Genomic DNA, 23,411 nt, shown 5'->3' with positions numbered 1-23,411 from the left:
CCTCACAATGTGCATCGGAATCAAAATAATATTGCAGGCGACGGCTGTAGTATCAAAAGCTTTTCGAAAGCTGCTTTCAGCTGGACTCACTATAGGCCAAAGTGCTGCGCTCGCAATGGAATTATTGCTTACAAATGTGTACGGAAATTCCTGTTTGAAACTGTATAGTCGCGATGGAAACTCTCTATTGTATGCTTTTGTTGTACCGGAAATTTAGGCGATTCAAATATGAATGTGAAAAGTTTTAGCATATTATAGTTCACGATTTCAACAACGTATAAACAAGCTTTTAGTAGTTTATAAATATTTAAATCTCCATCAAAACATTCATCGTACATCCAGCTTTTTCAATTTGTCAATAAAACAGCTTTGCTTTAATAGTGGCTGAAGTAATATAAGTTGAGATGTAACTTAAAGCAAGGCAAAGTGAAATAATTAGAGTTCAAGTTTACATTGCAGCCGGGGTAGTGACGGCTACGTGCGTCCGCAACTTGCTCGTAGACGCTCGTAGCGGCGTAGACACGGATTTACATACAATGTTTATCGTTATGCAATGACTTACAGTTTCTTGTTTATTTTTATGTTGAATACGTTTTAGATGTGGTTTGATCGTAGTGAATGTAATGTTGTTTAAAGTAAATCAATGTGTTGTCTCTTAAGTCTAAATTTTGCGGTAATAAGTACATTTTTTATTGCTATTTTGCATAAATTAATAATTGAGATCTTAGCCAGATATGGGACAGGAAACTAAAAACTAAACCATGAATATTTCCTGTTCTTTCACTTCTGAGAATTTATACATTTTTTAATTACACTAAGCACTTGTAATTAAGTAATTGAAATATATATTTAATTGCGTGGTAATGTAAAAAGTCCATGTGTCATGCGTAACCATGGCAACCGCGCAGTCCCCAGAGATTCGCGGGTGGATAATTGATAACACGTGTGAGCTTCACGCGCAACACCTGGCCGCGCCACAAGGCTAAACCTTCGCCTTGAATACTGGATCATACTTAATTAATGTGATGCAATTTCATTTGTAGGTGCGACTGCACCTTCAACTACGCATTTTAATGAGCAACGTTTATTCATCGAAAATATACAAAGGTATCTAACAAGTGGCTGTTTATTGTTAGGTACAATAACGCCAAACGATGCCTCTTCAAAGAGATGTTATAATTGAGATACCTTCAGCACCTTACAGTATATTACTTACGCGTCTCACAATGGTTCAATTGTTAGAATTCTAATAAAGGACATTTATTTCGATAACAATTCAATTATTTGCTACCGGTACTATTAATAGAAGTGAAACACGTTTACCCGGCGGAGAAAACCTTTTAAAGATTTAGGCTTTGTTAGTGAATAAAACCGGTAGGGCTTGCGCTAGAAAAAGGCTTTCAGCGGCAAATTGTATTAAAAGTATCTACGGGGACTGGATGGATGTGACGCACGCGGACGGACTCGCCTCGGGTTGTTTTAAAGGATCTGCACCCATTGTATTGCTACGTATTTGGATAGCCGTAAAATCTCTCAAAATATAGGATATGTCACTCGAGGACAATGCACGTTTCGAATGGTAGAAGGATTTTGAAAATTGGTTCAGGAGTTTGGTTGATGTTTAGCTTTTGAGTTCAGAGGTGACAAAAATTTTAATTAAGTTTAGCATCTTACATTGTAACTATATAGGTAGGTAGAGCGATAAGTGTTAATTTATTTCAACACGAAAATAATTATTTGTATTGCATCAATTTCGATAAAATTTATATGATGGCAGCTAAAGTTAAACAATAAATGTGATTGATTTGTATTCCTTACAGTATAGCTTAAGGCGATTATGGCTTTTTGTATCACGATATAATATTGTTTGAAGGTCGAATAATTATATCATAACATATTGCGATTTTCCCAACCTGCATTAATGCATAAAATACTACGCTTATTTCACTTAAATTTTCTTGCATAATCACGAAACAATCGTGTGAAATTTCGCATTGGGGTAAATTTATGACACATGCACAGATTCCCACATGCGTGGGTCAGACGACATTAATATTTCTCAAATTAATATATTCATATTATAATAGTACCTAATGGACCTAAATGGATAGGTACCTACTTAGATTGCAATATACCAGCAATCGGAACAAAATTCAATATAATTTTATATGTTCTTTTGCTACACTCCTAATTATATTTTGTTTCAAATTGTACACCTAAAATAGAACTAAACGATAAAGAAGAGATACATACTCGGACATTATTTTATTCGTAAAACTTTGAACGGTAAATGTTTAGGAAGGTACGTCGTGATATAGAAAAAATAAAGAAATGTAATGGAATAGGACCTCACCCAAGGCATCACATTGATTGAATACAAAAGCAACAACATCATTAAAATTGTATTTGTGTCAAAATAAAATAAAAAACAATGATATGAAGGGCGTCGACCCTCGTCCACATCCACTTGTGATTGAGCGTCGCACGGAAACTGTGACGGCCCGAAAGCCGGCACGAATCCGTTAACCCAATTTCCATAACGAAATAAGGGTTGACGGCCTGCAATTGATTCAATGTATTTTTTAAATAGCTACTGCGACAGGACGTCCATAACTCCCTGCATCGGCTACGTAATAGCGAACGATTTAACGCGCTTTTCAAAGAATTCTATTCAAAATCTATTTTAGAATTGAAAACGAGCGTACATCGAGCGAGCACGCCTGCGCAGCTATTATGTTTAGGATTAAAATATGCAGTGCATAGAGGGAACGCTAATGGCCCGTGATCCGACTGAGCGGCGTTTCAAGGAATTGTTAAGAGGTGAAAGCTTATCGATGCCAACTATGTGATTGCGCAATAAAAGCAAGCAATGATTGCGTCGAGAGACAAGCTTGGATTTAATGAGAACTGTTGAACTCCTTTAAGGAATGTGTGCGCTGTTCAGCTCCTTTAAGGAATTTTATGTTAGGTACCTACATATACATTAGGTATATGTAAGTTTTGGTGATGGTTTAAATATTATGAATTGAAGTTTAATCGGAAAGGGAAAGTAAGACGTAAAACGTGATACTTTAATTTAGTAGTGCCTACGTATGAGTGGTGCGTGGAGTATCGTTGGATAGGTCTTTCAGAATCAACAAAGTCGCTGCCAACAAATTGAGTAAATAAGTCCTATATATAAAGTGCCGCCCACGCCGATTTAATGTTAATAATAGATAATAAGTAGGTGATAACTTTCAGCGTCAGTAAGTCGGTGACCTTTGAGTTAGCAAGTTTTAATTCGTGCTCATTAGCGACTCGATGTCACACTTTTATAGGTTAAGAATATTTACGGACTTCTCTGATTACGCTCTCCTCGATTAGAAAGAATAAACATTAACTACTCTCCGTATATTGTGAAGATATAGGACAGAGTGGTTTTTCTTAATATAATAAATTTAAGCGTTATTAATAACATCGAAATATTGTGCTTCTCCTTCATGAATAAGCAAACTATTTCAAAATTGTTACCTATTACACAAGATATTTTGTTGGAGAACATCGTTTAATTCTTATCCGGATGCCTTGCTGACTCTGTTACATTCCCGAACAAAACTATCTCACAACGTCGGATATTCGACAAAAGCTCTAATCGAGTGAACGGCTTGACTAATAACTGGCACAGTTCGACTAAGTATTGTTGTTCCGGAACTAATTGAAGCTAGTCGGTATTATGGCAGCGAAATCCCGATCGCTTTGATAAGTTAGTCGTAATTAAACTTTAGCCCCAGTAATAGCATCTTGTAACTGGTGGCATTACGCTTGACAGCGGGAGATAATGAGCATGGTATGATGAAGCTTTACCTATTAGTGTACGGTGATGTGATGATGATTACCTGAGATGCGATGCTGTTCGTATTTTGCGAAACTCCTTTTTTGCGTCGATAGGAAAGCCCCACAATTACGCCTAGTGGTAACCTTAGATGTGAACTGAGATGGTACATGTCGTCGTGTTAGGCACCCGTTCACTCTTCCCTTAAAGACCCCAGATTATACTCGCCAGGAACGTAGATTATACTTTAAAATAATGATAAAATTTGCAATAGTATAATGTGTTGTGTGCTTAAGTCAAAACTAGATTTTGGTTAGACTTTTAATTTTGGTAGATTCTAATGTCCTGAATGGATTTTTCTTAAGTGAGATAGATATTTTGATTGACCCATCATGCAGTTGTTATTTTTTAATATATGTTACATATTGTTCGGGGTTAGTTTTGTGACGTGTTGTCTATGGAAACGGTTCTTTTTTAAACTTATAAGAAAATCAATCGACACAACTAGAGCAAACTCATAGAAAATTCCATATAATAGCATTGACGTAAAATATAATAGTTAAAAAAAAAGTATCAGGTCAAGTATGATGATGAATAAATAATCATTTCTCTGTAAGTAGGAACCTTTGGTAATGAAATGAAGTGTAACTGTAAGTGTGTTAATGTTATTAGGTCGGTCGTATTAGATCGAAGTTTAATATGAAAATGATTGGATTGCACTTGATTCACAAATTATATGTCGGAGACGGTCTGCACGGATGTAAAACGACTCGAAGCACGAGTTCCGTGTGGTGGCAGCACCGTCGCTACAGTGAAGTGGGCGGCTTACTTCATGCTTGTACCGGGGCTCGCCCTCGGGACGGCACTTCACATTCGAACATCGAAGAGCTTGGACCTTCCACTACTTGGAACTGTTAACTTTTTCTTTGCTAGTGTTTAATTTTAATGTGTAACGTAACGGTTATTAAAAATGATTGTATTGTATGATGTTTCTTTGCTCGATTACCTAACACAACGCCCACAGCTTGAAAATAGATTCACATTCTACACCTTTCACGTTCACTTGGTTGTAACAATTTCCATGTAAATGTACAGTGGGTACATTTAATTATATCCAATTGCGATTGATGTCTCCAATTTTTGTATGATCAATATAATTGGACTATAAGTTTCAATAATAAATTATATATTTCTCGTGTTTGTCTTTTCATAATTGATTTTACGTCCAATTTAAATCGAAATATATTTTATTCACGTGACGCTATGAATCATATGTTCCATTCTATAGATAATACATTATTTACGGTACTCATTGAAAAAAAAAAAAGAAATTTAGGGTTTCTACTGTAGGGTTTCTACTTTCTTACTCACCTACTATACTGCGACCTGTACTGCAGTCAGAAATCAGCCACAAATCCATCACTTTAAACTGCGATGAAAGCAATCGCATCACTAAATATTTGGACGCACACGCTTTTACATGCACTTTACTTAATATATTCTGAATCGATTCTGATATCAATTTGTTCGGAATGTTTTAAATCGTATGTTCAACCAGCTTTAATAGGAATGTGTTTGAGAGTTAGTCTGATTATTGTGGCGTTATTTGCCAATACAAAAGGTAATAAGGTGTAACTGTTGGACATAATTTCATCTACAAACATATTACATCCTACACACTTCATAATATTAATGATATGTGAGAACGATAGAGTTTCCAAGAAACAGAATAAAGCTTTTTGTACCGTTCGCGATAAGCAAGCTTGTTGTTGTATTGTTTCATTAGAAAAAGGCGCGTAATTATCCGCCCATCTTGAGACATTTACGTAGAATTCATTAAGGTGACATATTTAGACACGAGATCAATGATAATCATTTTTATATGTGTGGTTTAGGTAGGTGTTGCAGGTAACTTGGCTTTCTAAAAATTAGTTATAAAGAAGGTTTATAATATGAAACGTTATCAAAATGTATTTCTCCTCTTCTTTATCTTCTAATTATCCCCAAGATATTTGTAGTTTATGTTTAATTGAATAAAGTAAATGTATTGTATAAAGTTGTGTTGATACTTTTCTGTTTGATCATCTTCTATAGTTACACGTAAATAACTATTTATAGATAATTGACTCCCTTTGTAGCTAATTGAATTGTGTTTACTAGTTTTGCGGGATTAATCGATTTGCGCCCGCTGTGCGAACACTTTATGTTATTTTATTACAACGGTGCGACGAGGTAAATGGATCTGTTTTTATTTTTCGATAATTTACAATTGAAACGAGTTATTGCCGGCACTCAGGAATAATGTAGCTTCCCAGCCGAGAGCGAACTTGTAAATAGAATTATTAGTGGAAACTAAAGTACCTACATTTTTAACTTGTTTTTAGTTGAGATAGAAAAAATACCAAAGTGTGCATACGTTTGTTTGTTAAATAATGTCAACTGTACTAGATCTTGAACGAATACAGTATTGAGTTACATTCGCAACAACGGTCGTTCCGTTACGAATGTATTTCGGTGCACGATTAAATTGTCTGCATTAATAGCCGCAGTTGTAGAACACATAGTAATCTAGTCTAGAATTAGACCATAGCCTACTTTTTAAATAGAGCCACGCGAACTATTTTCACGTGGGTTCGTTACGGCGCTGATGAAAATTGTTTATAACTTATGTGATATTGCAACGGGAGAGGGGTTTCGGGGAGCGCTGCATAATTCTGGTTGGCAACGCGGAATAGTTAGACATTACTCGCTCAGGTATTCATGTCAATGAATACCTAGGAAACAATTTTGCGCGACACTCGACGTTCCACGGTACAGTTTAACATTGTGATCGGATACTTAAGTAAAGCTATGTGTAACATTTTATATGAAAATATTATTATGAACATGTAAATGTTGAAAAGGATTCTAATATTTACGAATAAATTTATTCGCAGTTATAATTTTTTGACATAAACGTTATAATGTGATAAGAAATTCTTTAGAAGCATACAAATAAAAGAAACTAGGCATACGAAATCGTATATCGTTCAAGACATCGCCTCTGTAGTGCTGTCATTTAGTAATGTATGTAAGTCGAAATGCTCTAAAATGAGCACAACAAAGACAAGGTCAGTCCCATAAAAGGAGGCCCCCAGTCTAAACTGTACTGAGTCTCTCAATGAGAGTGGAAATAAATTAGCACGTATGTACAATGTAATTCGCTTATACTAAAACGCAAATAGTTGTAATAGAAAAAAATATATACCTAAAACAAAAATCGACCATGAGGCGAGATTAGAATTATATTAGCCATATAAAAGAGAGTTTGCCCTCATAAATTGTCTCTTAGGTTTGAAACAGTTTACAAACGATAGTACGTCGCTTGTTTACGCAGTGCCCTAGTACATTCTGCGAGGCCTATGTACACAAACACTGAATTACGCATTATCGCCTTAAAGAGGTTAAACGCGAGAATAATATTTTCAATATTTTCGCCCAGTGTAAAGTAGTGTGTGCAGAGGTAATAAACCTTCAAATAATCATTTGTGACAAAAAAATGACGAACAGATTTTCATGTAATTAGCTGCTATGATAGTTGAAAATACCTTTTATCTAGGATATGTTCGGTGAGATGCAGATGCGACGCCGACTGGCTTGGCTTATTTACATGTTAATGGAATAAGGAAAATCTTATTTTCATGCAGTCATACAATGGAATACTTGAAATATGTCTGTTTTATTGTTTAAATATTTTTACGAGTCTAGTTTGACTTATCAATATTTGTCGAATAACATAATACTTAAGAATTTTTTTAAGGAGTAGAAAAAAATCTATAATGACGTGGGATACGAACCCTCGTCTTTTTAAACATAAAGCATGCACTGATGAAAATGTAGAGCAGCTTACTTAGAAACTGTATTATCATTTTTTACTTTCAGTAAAATCTGTAATTTCAATATTAGTACATCTCACTTCAAAGCGCATGCTGTCTATTAAAGCGAACACGTTCCAGTGCATTATTCTCTTAAGAAATCCGATACCCGACTTTGTCCTTTTAATTTATACTCCGAGAGGTGCATTTGCATCAACGCTGTGACTTATTAGTGAATCCCCTTCATCCAACTGGAGCCCAGTGAAATACGCGGAAAGCTTCTCGATCCGATACTAACGAAGTAACGTGCACTCTGCTTTATCCCACACTTTTAATCCTGCATACGAAGTTAGCATCCATTTTCCGCTAAATAAATAATTTAGTTTCGCTTTTAAACAAATATGCATGTGGCGTTTTTTTACTCTCTCGTGATGCTGCCGGACTGAAAGCGGGACAAGGTTATTTAATAAGTTTATACTCGTATTCATTGGGTTTCTGAGTAAACGGGCGACTTAACTCGATGAAAACTAAAAGCTAATTAAAAACGAAACGTACATTAAAGTGAATTCAACACGCTGCTACTTAATCTATTTGATTTTATATATGTAGGTACTAAAAATTAATTAAATCAGACTTAATTTTTTAACTCTTTTGTTTACTAAAATACTGTCAGAAATACTTCTACGCACAAAGAATAATATACCTCTTCAGTTATCGTTTTAAAGGAAATCAATGTTTTAAGTATAATAGTATACAATGTATTGGATAAAACAATTTGTTCACGATAGTGTGAGGAAAAAAGTTGAGCACGTCTGGCCACTAAGACGGCTTGTATTACGGTCAACGCGCTTTGGATCAAGCAACTCTTTTTAGGGCGCGCCTACGTCACTGTGTAAATCTTCATACGGATCAGCCGGAGCGCCGAGGCCTGTATGCAATCACGTGTAATTAATGTACGGAATACTGAAATTAGGCTAGTTTACAGTCGTAACAATTTTAATTGTTTAGAGGTTAAAATTGAATATGCGTCTCGAAATAGGACACGAAATATCGACGTTGTCGTATTGTAAAGTAACCAGTGTGGAACTTGATCGACTTTCTTAATTAAATAAATTATTAACCCAGAACTGGTAAACTTATTTATCGTTTAACAAAGTTTATTACACTTTCGATATTTTCAATTGAATCCCCGCTGTTTACAAATTGCAGTTAGACACTTTGTAGCGGTTAACTCGGTGTTTTGAATTCTGACACGGCTCCTGATTATATGTATAGTCTATTTTTGTGTGGGTTACTTTAAAAGTATAAAATTGATAAATTTATTAACTTCCCATTGTGTAAGTGTAAATATTAATTATGTGAAGATAACAAAAAGGTATTTTGAAGTACTGTTAACTATTGACCTGTTATTTAATCACATCGAAGTCTAGTTAAACAACAAATGGGTAATCGGGCGGCTAACATCGATTCATATTTAACGAACGATAATCGCCTTATGTAAGGGAGATTATTTGACGTACACACGATGTTATGCAAGAGGTTCTCTTCACCAGATTTTCCTCTGTGTATATTAACTAAGTTTTTACCCATTAATTAAGTTTGCTAATTTAGTGGAAATTTAATTAATGTTACGGAAGAGATTTTTAATGAACTAATAAAAATTAAAACTTCATTGATTCAACTGTTCAAATTCAAAGTCATTGATGATAATTTTCAATCTTTATTTCAGTAATGTTATTTGAGACGCTTTGTTAAATAAGTGTAATAAGTTTCGTATCTGATGTATGTATATGTAACAAATCTTAAAATGATATATCAGATAATTCAAGTAAAACTAATAAATATTATAAAGCAATATAAACACTTGTTACGTTTTTCAGCGACGAAACATAAGTATATATTAATGAGAAAACTTGTTAAATATAAAATACATATTATCTTTTTCTCAGAGCAGGAAGTACTAACGAAGGGCGTAGAAATGCTATCGTTATGTGAGATTGGAACCCACATGTTCCGTGAAAGCGCAGTCTTCTACAAATATCTTATATAAGTGGGGAATTATTTTATATTTTATTTTCTCTACTAGTCTCTAGTGTACATTACATATTATGTATTGTCTATGTAATGCTTTTTAAAGAATATTGTCATACTCAAGTACTTTTAAAATTTTTCACTTTATTCGATATATTTTTTATTCAAATTTAACAATCACTAACTTTGGTTATACAACTGGACTTGAATCATAGAAAAATTAAAAGAGTCTTTACATAAATTCTTAGAAAAAAAATCCTTATTTTCGGAACAAAAGGGTTGAGTTTTTGAAAGAAATTGCGAAAGGCGTGAAGACGTATAAACGAATGAAAAGGTAGCAAACAAGTTGTGAAATCGGCCACTTAGTAAAGTCCTTGTGAGGGTTCATACGACAATGTTTTTTGTGTTAATTATAAAAATGTTTATACCGTTTATAATAGTCTAGTATATTTCGTTCAGGTTTTACAAAACAGAACACGACGTAACAAAGTTTCATTTCTATTGTATTCAAAATGCTTTCAATAAAAATCAAATCAAATTTCATAAACGTATCTGTCAAAATGTGACCTCCATGTTAAGCACCTTATAATCAAGTTTACTGAAAACAATATGAACCTCAAAAGTGGTAGAAAATTAATTAGTTACATATAATATTATATAATATAATGGGTAACATAGTATTTCCATATATTTGCAAATAAGCAACAATGAGCCGCGGAACATTTTAGAATCGATTCGCAATGCCTAGTGAAATCGATTATTCGGTTATATGTCGCTATTTACGCTTCAAGGTGACACGTTTTTCGTGTTTATTTGATTGTTTAACGTGTCTCAGGATTAATAAAAATAATTAATTAGAATTAAAAAATATAATGGCGTATGTAATTTATCGATGGTCAATATACATAGTAGTTAGCCATTGAGATTAATACTGAGGGCTTTTCGAAATACGGTAGTCTTTCAAAAAATACACTAGCGGTGTAAACAATATTTTTTCTATTACATCAAATTATATTATAAGAATTGGTCGTAGGCAGTGGAAATCTTTGAAGGAGGCTTTTGTCCAGCGGTGGTTGCCAGCAACGACGACGATGACCAAGTGGTTATTGGCAGTTATATTTATAACTTAACATTCTTCTTACTCCAATATTCCAAATATATTTTGTAAAGAGCTATCGGGGCGTGTTCTACATGATTTTATTTTGGTTTCATTCGACAATACATTCATGTTCCACACATGTAAATGCTAACTTGCCAACAATACGAGCTCGCTCTTTGTGCGAAGTCTCAAAAATTGTACCTTTGGAGCTATTCGGAGACTATAATTGAAACGTCTGGGAATATCTCAAGGCAAGGATGTGAGAGGATTCTTATGTTTTGTTCTTTTTTATTGTGGTGCTTTAGTGACATTATTAGAATAGATGACGTATATAGTGAGTTCATGACAGGGATTTTAATTTATACATAAGCGGGTATAATTTTTTACACATTCAATGATCTCTGCCGGGTATGCATAGGCGAATCAAGATTATTTTATATATTTGTATACAAATTAAAGGTGTAGGTAACGTGCACATAAACGACTACGCCTGTTTGGTAGTTTGTTACAGCAAAATAAATCACAATAAATCTGTCTGTACCAAAAAAAAAGTGGACGGCACGTCAAAAATTCGTCAAATTTCCCACTTGACACGATCTGTGTCAACTGTCAGCGTGTAACGTGGTCGCTCTGGCACAATTTTGACGTATCGCCACAGAACTAATATATATGGGTGCCGTGATTGATATTTTGGAGTCGGGCCCAATGAAACGTTTGCCGATCTAATATTAATGTTTGTATTATCTAACCGAGTCCTCGATTTGAATTCATATAAATATAAGGAAAATGCGTAAGCGCATTGCTGGAACGCATAAGCACTTATTTTATTTTATTTTTATCATTACAAAGAACATTTTTTTGCTTTGTTGCAAGCGTATCCGGTTAAGCTTTCAATTATAAAGGTTTGTGGATGTGCTACATTAAAAAAAAAAACAGCAATAATTGCTTATTCCATAGTTTTAAAAAGTATATGTATGCCATCAGTATTGTATGTAGTTACCAGTCCAATAAGTCGTTCGTACACAGTCCAATATTGGAAACAAGATCGCAAGTTATACATCCCTGTAATATGCAGCAAACCTGAGAGGAAATTTGATTTCTGCCAGAGTGTCGGCCGCTCCGCCTGACGAGCGGAACACAAAAGCTATTCAATTCGTATGTAGATGATCCACTACTTAGAATGATTGTCTATTATGCCGTGGCTAATTGTTAAACTAATTACTGACACCCGTGACTTTGTCATAAACATATAAAAAAAATATAAATTATGTTTGTTGTAGGTACAGTATGTATTCATACGCAAAACTATTATTTGGACATTACAAACAATACAAACCTTTCATTATTTATTCGATGATTCGATTATTATGGTTTATAGTATGATGATAGGATTTATAATTAAAATAAATAGTGAATTAATATTTGTGTTCTCTACATAAACACGTGAAGATCGCAGGATGTGGGAATATGATACCTAAATATTTTCATAACGTTTTTTACATTGACAATTTGTTTTTTGTTGAAGACATTGTGAAGCAAAATAGAATGCATTTACGAAAGAAAATATCAGATTCATCTCCATCCCATTAGCTCGCTGATAACGCTAATCTGCCACTCTCGCGTGCAGCGGCGGCCCACAGTTGGGATCAGTTGGCCTAATCCTTGTTTGCATTCGTGTCTAGAATTAGGTCAAATCATATGTCTCAAATCTCAACCCGTTTTAGCGCCCCTCATTACAGAGCTTACGGTTAACAGCCCTCGTCATCCATTTGCAGTGTAGTCAATATACATAATATGTGACATTTTACACAAACACGAATGCTCTTGTTCTGCTCATCGTTTAATTATTGAATGTTAATTCTGCCTTGTAATTTGAATGTGTACAAGACTTTCGGTGAATCGATATGATTTACAATGAGTTGATTTATATCTCTGATTATTTTAATTTTAATATATTGCGTACATGTAATGTTTTATTTAACAAGTTTGTTTTAACGAATGAACGTGTATTAATTATTATTAAGAGCATGTTGAATTTACATATTATTGCCATCATGTCTGTGATACTTTATGATTTAGCGTATTTTTACTAAATATAGATATGCAAGACTAATGAGATTAAGGCATGTCACGAGCAGATTAAACCATACGTAACGTATAATATTTAGCCCAAATGTCGCGTAATCTTTACTCATAATATAATTAAGATAAAACTGGCATCTTAACTATATTAGTTTATATTTATAACGCAAAGTTACACCATAAAGCATTTCGCAACCTAAAAACGGCAGGCATTTATCAATCACTCCTGAGACATCTCGGAGCGGATTGTCGCGAGTAATCCGCAACTCGGGAAGTAGGTTATGTGTATAGAAAAATGCTATTTACTTTGTTTACAAACTAGTGCGTTAGATAAAATAAGATTTAACTCTTTCATCGTTTGTTTTAAACTTCGGTAATAAAGATACAAAGTTATGGAAAGTTGAATAGGTGGAGGATTTTGCGCTCAGCGCTAACATGCCGTGCTCCGGGTTAGCGTCGCTGCGATCGTGTAGATCCATGTAAGGAGCGGTTTAACTTGCATCTATGAAATATCGACGTCGTATTAGGATCTTCTTCTCAATAAAGAAGAACGTTTAATTCCAGCATAATATTGTCGACCTTAAAATCGATCGATGGATCTTAAAGTCGAATTTTAAATGCAATTTATTTTCAGACCCACATTGACACTGGCACCCTCGATATGACGCTGAGCGAGCACCGCCACCTCGTGCTGCAGATCGCTCTCAAATGCGCTGACATATCGAACCCGTGCCGGCCCTGGGAGATCAGCCGTAAGTGGAGCCTCAAGGTGTGCGAGGAGTTCTTCCGCCAGGGAGATTATGAGCGCAGGCTCAACCTGCCAGTCACCGCCCTGTGCGACAGGCACACCACATCCATCCCCAAGATACAGACGGGTAAATAAACAGCTTTATAAATAATGTTTATATACAAATTACATTTTTACAATATACATCATTATATTTATAGGATTCTTCAAATTCGTTGTGACCCCATTGATCACAGAATGGCACAAATTCCTGCAAAACGACTTGTCAGCACAGATGCTTGACAATTTGAAATACAACCAAGACCAGTGGGAGTCACTTGTCGTCCAGGAGTTGGCCGAAGAGACGCGCACTGAGATCTCAGATGCAGATATGGTCGACGACGATCTCGAAACCGGGACAAACATCTCGGACAGCTCGGAGATGTTGCTGCCGCTGCGCAGGAGCTCGCTCAACCCACCGAAGCCGATTAGCCTTCGCGAACAACTGCGCCGGCTCTCCGTGCCATTGAACGTTTTCCAGGATTCGCGGTACAAGAACAAGAGCCGCACGGGCTCCGTCGCCGAAGAGCAGTGCCAGGAGCAAGGCAGCGCTATGGGCAGCGAACACTCGCTGCACTCCCAGCTCAGCGTGCGTGGCCATTGCGAGCCCAAAGGGGCCGAAGAAAAAGTTCTCAGCACCGAGAAACTCTTGCCCGATTCGTCGATTGCCTCCATCACTACCCCAGTGCAGGCCACGCGCCTGAAGACCGTTCTAAAGGACGGAGGCACCTGGAAACTGGTCCGCCAGCAAACTTTCCCACCGATGGAGATGACCGGCCAGGCCCAGGCCCTGCTCTGCCGCCCGCTCTACACGAGCTCGGAGGACACCACGCTCCCTTCTGGCCAGGCGGCTGAATTCTTCGACAGAAGCAAAATGCAGAGCCAGATGTGCTGCGCCTTCAAGTTGCCGGGGAAACCGGAACCGATCGTTCTGGTCGATGAGGAGGAGCATTTTGAGGAAAAAGAGAATATAAACACATCGAACCGCTCTGGCGCCGGTCGCCGCTATGAAGTGGGCAGCCAGCTCCGCGAGAACCTTTCCACCGTGAGCCTTAGCATGTTCCCCACCGGGGAGATGTTGGGACGCAGGAAGTCGATGCCAGCTGATGATACTTGCGGTAAGATTGATTTATCGTCACTATTAATATTTAATAATTGTTTGAATTTGTTTCTGAATACTTACTAAATTGAACGTGAATGTGTGCAGGTCCGAAAGAGAAGCGCATGCGCGAGGTGGCGGCCGCGATCCCCGAGCTGCTGCGGCAGACGCTGCTGGGCAAGCAGTCGCCCGCGCGCCGCCGCGGCTCGGCGCCGGCGCCGCTCAGCGCGTCCGAGCTGCCCGCGCTGGCGGCGCTGGCCCGCGGTCACCATGGCAACCAGTCCGCGCGCCGCAAGCCCGCGCCCGTCGCCTGCCACCAGCTGCTCAAGGACCAGCCGCACATGACCCGCCGGAGCTCGCTACCCGTTGAGGTGATGACAGGTGCTAAGATCGATGTTTTTTCTATCGCTTTGCATGCTCTAGCTATTTAAGGGTACAATCTTCTAGATCTTTCCACTGTGCTTATTATGGATGTTAGACGTGTCTCGTAGGTGTATTGATGTTGTCAACGGAGGGTTGTCTCTAATTCTCTTGTATTCGGCATCTTCTCTTAACTCTATTGAATGGAAGCTTTTAGTAACATGTAAAGTGTAAATTTTCTATTAGTTTGTCAAACTAATAGAAAATTTACAGTTAATTGCTTATTTATTATTGAGATCGCTTCTAGTGGGAAATTTTGTGAACTTCCTGTTTCACCGAACCGAAGCTTCAAAGAAATGTGATGTAGGTACATGATAGTATATTATATAATTATTAATAGGTTTTTATGAAAATTATTGAGATTACACGCAGGTCCAACTTCTGTTATTCTACTATCCTTTAATAATAGGAATTAAACAATTTATTATGCTTTTGATATAATTTGGAAATGGGGTTCTGGGTTCGATTCTCTATATGCATATCATGAAAATGAGAAATTTAAATATACTTGCAAGACAAAGTAGGTTTTGGGCCTTAAAGGCCAAGGAACCACGTATCTTGTCTCCACGGAGAATCAAATATTAATCTGGGGGAGCACAGATGGCCAATGAAGCAAGTGGTTATGGCCCACGCCCCCCCAGGGGACGAACTACTGACAGTGTGTCTCTTCCGCAGGGATCTCATCCCGCTGAGTTGAGCCTGAGCTCCTCCGACAACTCCGTGTAAGCGCACAGACGACACACGTAACATCCTACCAAAATGACAATTAGCTAAGTCTCTAGTACAAATTTTTATTTTATGAATTTATTTAAACAAAAAAAAACACCTTTTTTTAGGTTGTGTTCTGTTTTGTGAATATATTGATTTTATATAATTATTATTGTGAAGCGCAAATTTTAGGTCAACTTTGTATCAGTCACTGCAGCTCAATTGAAACGATGACTGAGTATAAATATATTATTGCATTGTCTCTTTTTAATTTAGCTCCTTAAGAAGTATTAGAGTCTCATTTTTAGTATTTAAAGTCTCTATAGTCATAGTTTAAGCGTCGTACATATTTTGGACAATTTCTAGTAGTGTGTATATAGTATGTGTTAGGAAAATTCAGTATTATTATTCAATTTTCACTGTATATAGTATAGTACATAATAATAACTATTGGTGTAATAGATGCGTACGATCCTTGTCTAATCTGATTATAAACTTTCACCTCGTATAGTCCATTATTTAAGTCCAGTTGCTTCTCTATCGCACTCTTATTTCATATGAAGAAAAGAGACACTCTATGGAAATATTGACTTTTAGTCAAACACATTGGACATGAACATCAATGTTCGCTCAACAATACATCACAATCGAGGCATAATTTTAATGTAACAGGACTTAAAGAATAGACTGTAATCTAATGAATTTTTGAAATTTGTAAACCATAGTTGATCTTAAATAATGTAACTATGTGCAAATATGACGCAAAACTATTAAATTAACAAAAATTTCAGACGATCTTGGAGAATTACTATGATATGGCATATTATTTTTGAATGACACATTTAAATAAAAATTCACAAAGAAGTGCCAACTATTTTCGATAACAGCTTTTCAAAATTTTGAATATTTTATATCTATTACAATTTATATACATTTCCGTATTGAGTAGATTTGGTAGGTCTCGTCTGCAGTCCTGGAGACATCTCTCACTCGTCTATGCTGCTTAGATCCAATGACATTAAAAATCATCATAATTTTACAATAAAAAACAAAAACAAACAAAAAAAAGTTGAACCGCAAGTTGGCCGGGAACCGCGCTCATGTGTAAATAAACACGAATCATTATAAATCACAAATTATAAAATAGATGACGCTTATTGTAGTTTTAAGTACTAATTATAATATCTCTAGTCTAGTCTAATTATACACGTAGTTATAGATGTAAGGGAGTGTGAGGACGCAACAGTGGCGCCAACTGGCGGAGGTTTGCGATGACTTGGTGCACAGTGGCCGTGGGCCATTGGGAATAAATTGATTTGACTGAAATTTTACAACGCTAGATCGTTGGCTTGTACAAATTATAACGTGTAGGAGGGGGACCGAGGGTCATGAGTGTTTTGCTTCGATCTGATCGGGAGGGATAGCAGCGTAGCACGCCAAAATATGCGCTATGAGGTTGGCTTTGGCAGAACTGAACGTGTCGGCAGATTCCATGCGAGTCGAGACGGTTGGGCCAACTCGGCCGAGTGTCAGATGTATTGTTCTAACGCCATAACGTTAGAATTGTGTCCGTTGAACACCTACTGACGAGGACACTTCGAATGATATTAATTTCAAATATATATGTATTTTGATTTTTTGGATCGATTTGTGGATGGTATTTTGATTTAACGAACAAATTGAAGGGCACAAATTTTGGAACGGTTTAGTGTAAATCGTGCTCAAACTATCGTTTATGCGAGTTTTTATATTTTATTGTTAGATGTCGCGGCTCGTAATTTTAATTTTTCTTTGAGCTTTAACATATTTCTTATGTTGTACCTTTTTCTTTAACTGTTTGTTTCGGCCGCGACCCATTTAGTATGAGCTAATAGCACAGGCTAATAGTACCTATTTCTGTGCTTAGATTTTAATGTATATTTTATTATTTTACTAAAAGTCACAATCTTGGCTATCTATGTTCAAAATATCTATGATCATTGATCGTATAATATTCTATGTGTACTATTAGAATTCTGTGTATTTTATCGTTAAATGTAATGAATGTTGTGGACAACAACTAGGTGTTAAAGTTAATGTTAAACCTCGACATCGGTATCGATAACTAAATTCAAATTGCCTTGAATTTGACGAATTTTTAGAAGTGATAGGTAGTGTAAGTATTAATGGGGGGGGGGGGGCAGGACGGGAGAGGGGGGCATCTTTTGTCACAAGTTTGGGGTTTTGTGTTCTTGAATCTCTACAATCTTTCAACATAATATGACGTGGACCGTTGTATTCCTATTTTTCAGAACATTATTTATTGTTTTATTTTTATGTGCTCTTCGTTAAATTATTATGGGTAACGGTTATAAATGTAAATACCTAAGTGTAACTAAAGAGTCGGGCGAGAGCGGCGGGCCGCGGTGTAGTGTGACGACGAAATTGCTAAGTGAATTAAGGATATTTAGTTATGGAACCGTTGTCGATCCCCCGTAGATCCCAGTTCTGATGTCGTGGTAGCCACTTAGCCATATTTGGCCGTAATGTACTGTAATTACGTAACGTAGATGATACCCCTTATCGTAGGACTAAATATTTCATTCGACACCACTTTCGGTGTATTTTTAATTGTAATTCAATTGTCTGGCGCGTTTGTTTGTCACGCCGCGCTATGTGGATGTAGATTTTATTTCAATTTTGCAATTAATATTCAATGTTGGACATGTTTTAAGTTTTTACTGAACGCAACAGCAGGTATTCTTAACGATTCTTATTGGATATTTTATTAAGTTTTATTATGTTGAAATAATGTGGAAAAAATATATGTCCATGGTAACTAATTTTATTTATATTGTTCGATTATTTTTACGTCTGTTGAAGGTTTTTTTTTGTTATATTACTATCTACCACCTGTTGCGTTAGTAAAAACTTAATCGCAATTAATAGTAAATAATTTGATATTTGTGTATAATAGGGTAATTGCGCTGGTTTGCCGTCCAGCTTCTGTTTTCGTCCATTTGACTGACCTGCTACAATCACGTGCGTAAAACTTGAATACAAACCTACCTTCCCGCGCAAGTTTGCACTTTTTACGGTCCATAATGTTTAAGCAACAGTACTATCAACATGAAAATTTGATTTGACAAGAAGAGAGTTCAAAAAATTAACGTAAATGTGGCCGCTTCGCATACGTGCCTTGCAGATGTCATCGCGCGAGAGAAAAATTTGCCGGCGAGAAAAGTTCATGGTAAGGTAAATCACTGTTTTAGCTAGTTTACGTAATGTTTTTTGTACGTATGTTTATTTATAAGCATAATAAACGCAATTATAAGTGTTTATCATACATTTTTATAATACTCTTCGAAATATTAAGTGGACGGATACTAGGTTACCAAATTCTCAAAATATTTGGTTTTCGTCCAAGTGGACGGAAACTCAAACAGCTACGTGAATATTTGTTAGGGTCATTTTACTTTATCGGACCTTTAAAATACTGAATAGTTTCTCCCGAAGTGATCTTTATTGCTATTAGTTTAGTTTTTTTGGTTTCCGTCCACTGCTATGTCAGTGCTGCCAAAATAAAAAAATATTTAAAGAAGTGGACGAAAACTAAATTTAGCTTTAAATGTTTTAGTTTTCGTCCATGAATGAGTATTGGAGTATCCAAAAATTAAATATAGCCATTCTTTTGCATTACTTTTCGTCTATTTTTACGTATTGAAAAGTTTTCTATTCAGTATCTTCCTTATAAATAATTGGTGAGGGCCAGAGTGTTGTAGGTACCTAATATTGTCATTCATTCAGTCATGTATCATTCTCCTTATGTGAAGTAGAGTCAATTATTCGTAGCATAAATGGGGGTAGGTCAGACATAATACACTGTATTTTTCTTGATTATCATTCACTTGAGTATCATCTTTTAGTCTAGGTCTGTTTTGCCAATGCAGTATTTTTTTTTATTATACTTACTCAACGTATCCTCAGAAAGATCTTATTGTTTTTAGATGGCCTCGAAGGAGTCTAAGAAATCTAGAAAAAAAAGACGCTGCGTACACTGAAGATTCTGTGGCTAAAACTTACCTATTATTATGGCTGTGTGTTTATAGTACGTTTCATTTGATAAACAAAGTATTAGAATGAAAATTTTTGTTGTTAGAATGAATATTTCTGTTTTTTGATGTTATTTCTTAGTCCTGTAATTATTACTTGTTTCATTTACATTGTAAGGAACGCATTCCTTTCTTTATTACGAATGATTATACAGTCATCACTAACGCCTATAAGGACTGCCAAGTGCTACATAGATCTCAGTGTTGACTAGTTATATTGATTATTATTAGTAAAACCACAAGTAAAACTAAACCTGTAAGGTAGTGAGAAATTGTAATGTTAATTAAATAAACGTATATATTTACCTGTAATTGATTTTTAACTTAATAGTTGACCTACCCTCCTTTTTCTACACGGTGGTCGAAAACTAGCTTACACTAGGACGAAAACCAGTTTTTTTGGACGAAAACTAGCATTTACCCTACTTTTGCAGAAAATAATTTAAATAAAAAGATACATCAAAATGATTTATTTTCCCTTAATATTATCTTAAAGAAGACTATATAAGGACTTAAAAAAAAAATTATATGTTTAAGGAAGGGTGCTCCAAAATATTTATTTCGTATCACAAAGTTGGCAACTCCTATAATTGGACGAAAACCAGCGCAATGACCCTAATAACCCTGTAGATGGATTAAGCTAAGTATATGTGGATTTACGTTCCTCGTAATCTTGGAATATAATGTAATTTTGTTTTAATTTATTAAAAAGTGCATATCAGTGATGCTCTTAAGCACCTTTGATGTTAAATGTATCGCACAAAGCATTGAGAGGCAATTCTAACCATATTTCGACCAAAAGGGTAAAAACACAACTTTCCTGCAATTTTGCACAGTGCCACCTAGTCGCAAGGAACTCGTTGCTACGGCAACGGGGATAAACAATCGCTTTGTATTCAACTTGTCTCAACTGAATGTGGTAGGTAGGCTTGCTTTCGCACTGAATTATTTGTAGGGAATGAATTGAAATTCTTCTGATTTCAAACAGAGGTGATACTTTAATATATTTTGACGTGATTATCAGATGATATACCTTGTTAATTTTTATTCTTCTTTTCATAGTTTTTGTTTTTATTCTTTTGGTCGAAATTGTCATAATAATTTGTTTTGGTGTTTATTTTTAAGTACAATAATTTAATGTTAAGTACAATTAATGAAAAGCGCTGGTAGCACATATTGTGGTTTATTAATATTGTTGTTTTTCGGTTTTATACATCAGTTGAGTTTTAATTTATCGAATTTTGTTTATCCATTTTTATTTTGTTTTCATTTTTTGGATTATGTCACATTATAATTTTACAATGAAATTTTGTTACAATGTTCATTTAGTACTTAAAATAAATATTTTTTAAATATTATTTTGTTTATTTTTTTCCTTTTTGTATATATTTTTATTTTTATTTTATCCATCACACACTACACGATTGACAAAAATCCACAGTGTTGCCTATATTATTTTGAACTCTTGCATAATTGCAAAATTACATTAATAAACAACATTACTAAATAGTAAATAGTTTCGGTAATTATTGTTTCTTTATCATGTTTAAAAACAACACAAAGTTACTGGTTTTACACCAGTAACTTTGTCGAAGAAACCGAGTTTGTACTCATATTTTAAACTTGTGTTACCGTGTCTATCGTTGAAGGCAAAACCGATTTTTTTTTATAAAATTATTTATTAGACTATAAATGCATAGCAAAGTTTAATAAAACGTTTTGGCATACTGTGGATACGTTGTCAATCCGACACATATATTGTAGTTTACGTATTTTATACCTACCATCGAATTTACATTTTATTAAACCTTTATGACTTGGAATGTTTACATCTTGAAGACTGTAATTTTTTTAATAATTATATTGTAGCGGTGCCGCGGGCGAAAACTAGTCAACACTCAGGATCGACTGCACATCAGTCGGGATTTCATGGTTTTAATACGCATTCTATCTTTGTATATATCTATACTACTATATTAGCTTCTAATACATTTTCATACTAGAGTAGGTTTTGTGGTTATATACATATTGCCCCCTCCTGAGGTTGATTAGTTCATCATGTATTACTGTTGAATGCGTCTACCAATTCCGTTTTAAAAGCATTTTGAACGTTGGCATATAGTGTGTGAACTATGATGTAATACCATCTCAAAAAGTCGGCAACGCATCTGCACACGCTTACGATCAGGCGCTCCACAAGCCCCTTTGCCCACTCTATTAAAAAAGATCTAAGGGGCCCTCTACAATGGGCAGCGGCAGTCCAACAACTGATCGTCGATGTTTGTCGCCAAAACGGCGATTATTAATAAACATCTATAATGACAGCCGATCATAGACACTTAGGCCCTCTACACTATCGTAATTGCCTCTCTTGACCAACGCTGCCCATTGCGAAGAGGACCCATATCGAAAATGTTTGCTATGAAATATCTATGGATTGTGAGACGGAACAACGGCCTACAGCGTTTCATACTGGAAAATATTCTTAGAATAGAAGCACATCCTATATTCCTTTTTCAATATTATTCAATATTTTTCAATATTCCTTTTTTCATCATTGATATAACATTCTACGTTTTATGAGATTTCTTAGAAGAAAACAAAACTCGATTTTTGGTCTAAACTTAATAATAAACGGGATTGGTAGATGATATTCCTATACTTATATCTCTATAGACCCACTAGAGTGGGTCATACATATTTATTCAGGCCGCAGCCAGAAATGAATGATATGAAGAGGGAATTTATCGAATTATAGGGAATTAAAGCGGACGAATGACATCTATTGTTTAGCCTGTAGCTGTTACATTGCCTTTTTTATCAACAATAAATTGGAACAACAAGCAACAAATTGTGTTTAAAAATACTGTAACTTTGGTTTTAATAACTTTGAATTGTTCTACTTTGTGACTTTTTTTTCGGTTTCTATACTTAGTGAAATGTTATTCCTTGCACACATATTGACTATTTGGAATAAAAAATATCATTAGCTAAAGATTTCTTACCTAATAAGGTAAGACATGTATTAGCAGATCATTGTTTTTCAAGTCACTTATGCGATTATTCTAAAAAGACGTTCAAATATTATCGTTATAGAAATGGATAAAACCATCCGTACCACGTATTTGTTTTATTTATATGATTTAAAATTGAAACAGTGATCAGGCTTTATCTAAAACAAAGTAAAAGACAGATGGGCTGGCGGCGGCCTCACACGAGTTTAGTCTTTGATATTCAATGTTGTTCGTGTTTCTATAATGTCACTATCGGTGTTTCCGTGTGCCCTCTTGAATAAATAATGTTCCCCAATACAGGAGTCTTTTATTTTAACCCTATATCCCTGATAAAATATATTAATTTAGTGCCGGTTTCACAGCTTTCTGATATGTTTCGATTATTGTGAAGTGAAAATAACAAAATATAATGTAG

The 23,411-nt window shown here is 35.5% G+C and overlaps 1 protein-coding gene across 3 annotated transcripts in view; it reads left to right on the top strand.

Annotated features, from left to right (window-relative positions):
• The window catches only part of LOC123704944 (cAMP-specific 3',5'-cyclic phosphodiesterase 4A-like), a 95,773-nt gene extending 76,933 nt beyond the window's left edge, over positions 1–18,840 (top strand). For 2 of the 3 annotated variants that reach the window (XM_045653447.1, XM_045653449.1), the window contains 4 exons: positions 13,512–13,752; positions 13,826–14,782; positions 14,872–15,134; positions 15,859–18,840. In XM_045653447.1, coding sequence (XP_045509403.1) covers positions 13,512–13,752; positions 13,826–14,782; positions 14,872–15,134; positions 15,859–15,909 — 1,512 coding nt within the window. In that variant the 3' untranslated portion in view covers positions 15,910–18,840. Of the gene's footprint in view, positions 1–13,511; positions 13,753–13,825; positions 14,783–14,871; positions 15,145–15,858 lie in introns of all 3 variants that reach the window. The other variant, XM_045653448.1, reaches the window with a different exon arrangement.
• The last annotated feature ends 4,571 nt before the right edge of the window (positions 18,841–23,411 follow it).

This window comes from Colias croceus, chromosome Z (genome assembly GCF_905220415.1).
Source record: "Colias croceus chromosome Z, ilColCroc2.1".
Taxonomy (NCBI): domain Eukaryota; kingdom Metazoa; phylum Arthropoda; class Insecta; order Lepidoptera; family Pieridae; genus Colias; species Colias croceus.
Note: the sequence above shows the minus strand (reverse complement) of the source record. Positions and strands in the feature narration are given on the sequence as shown.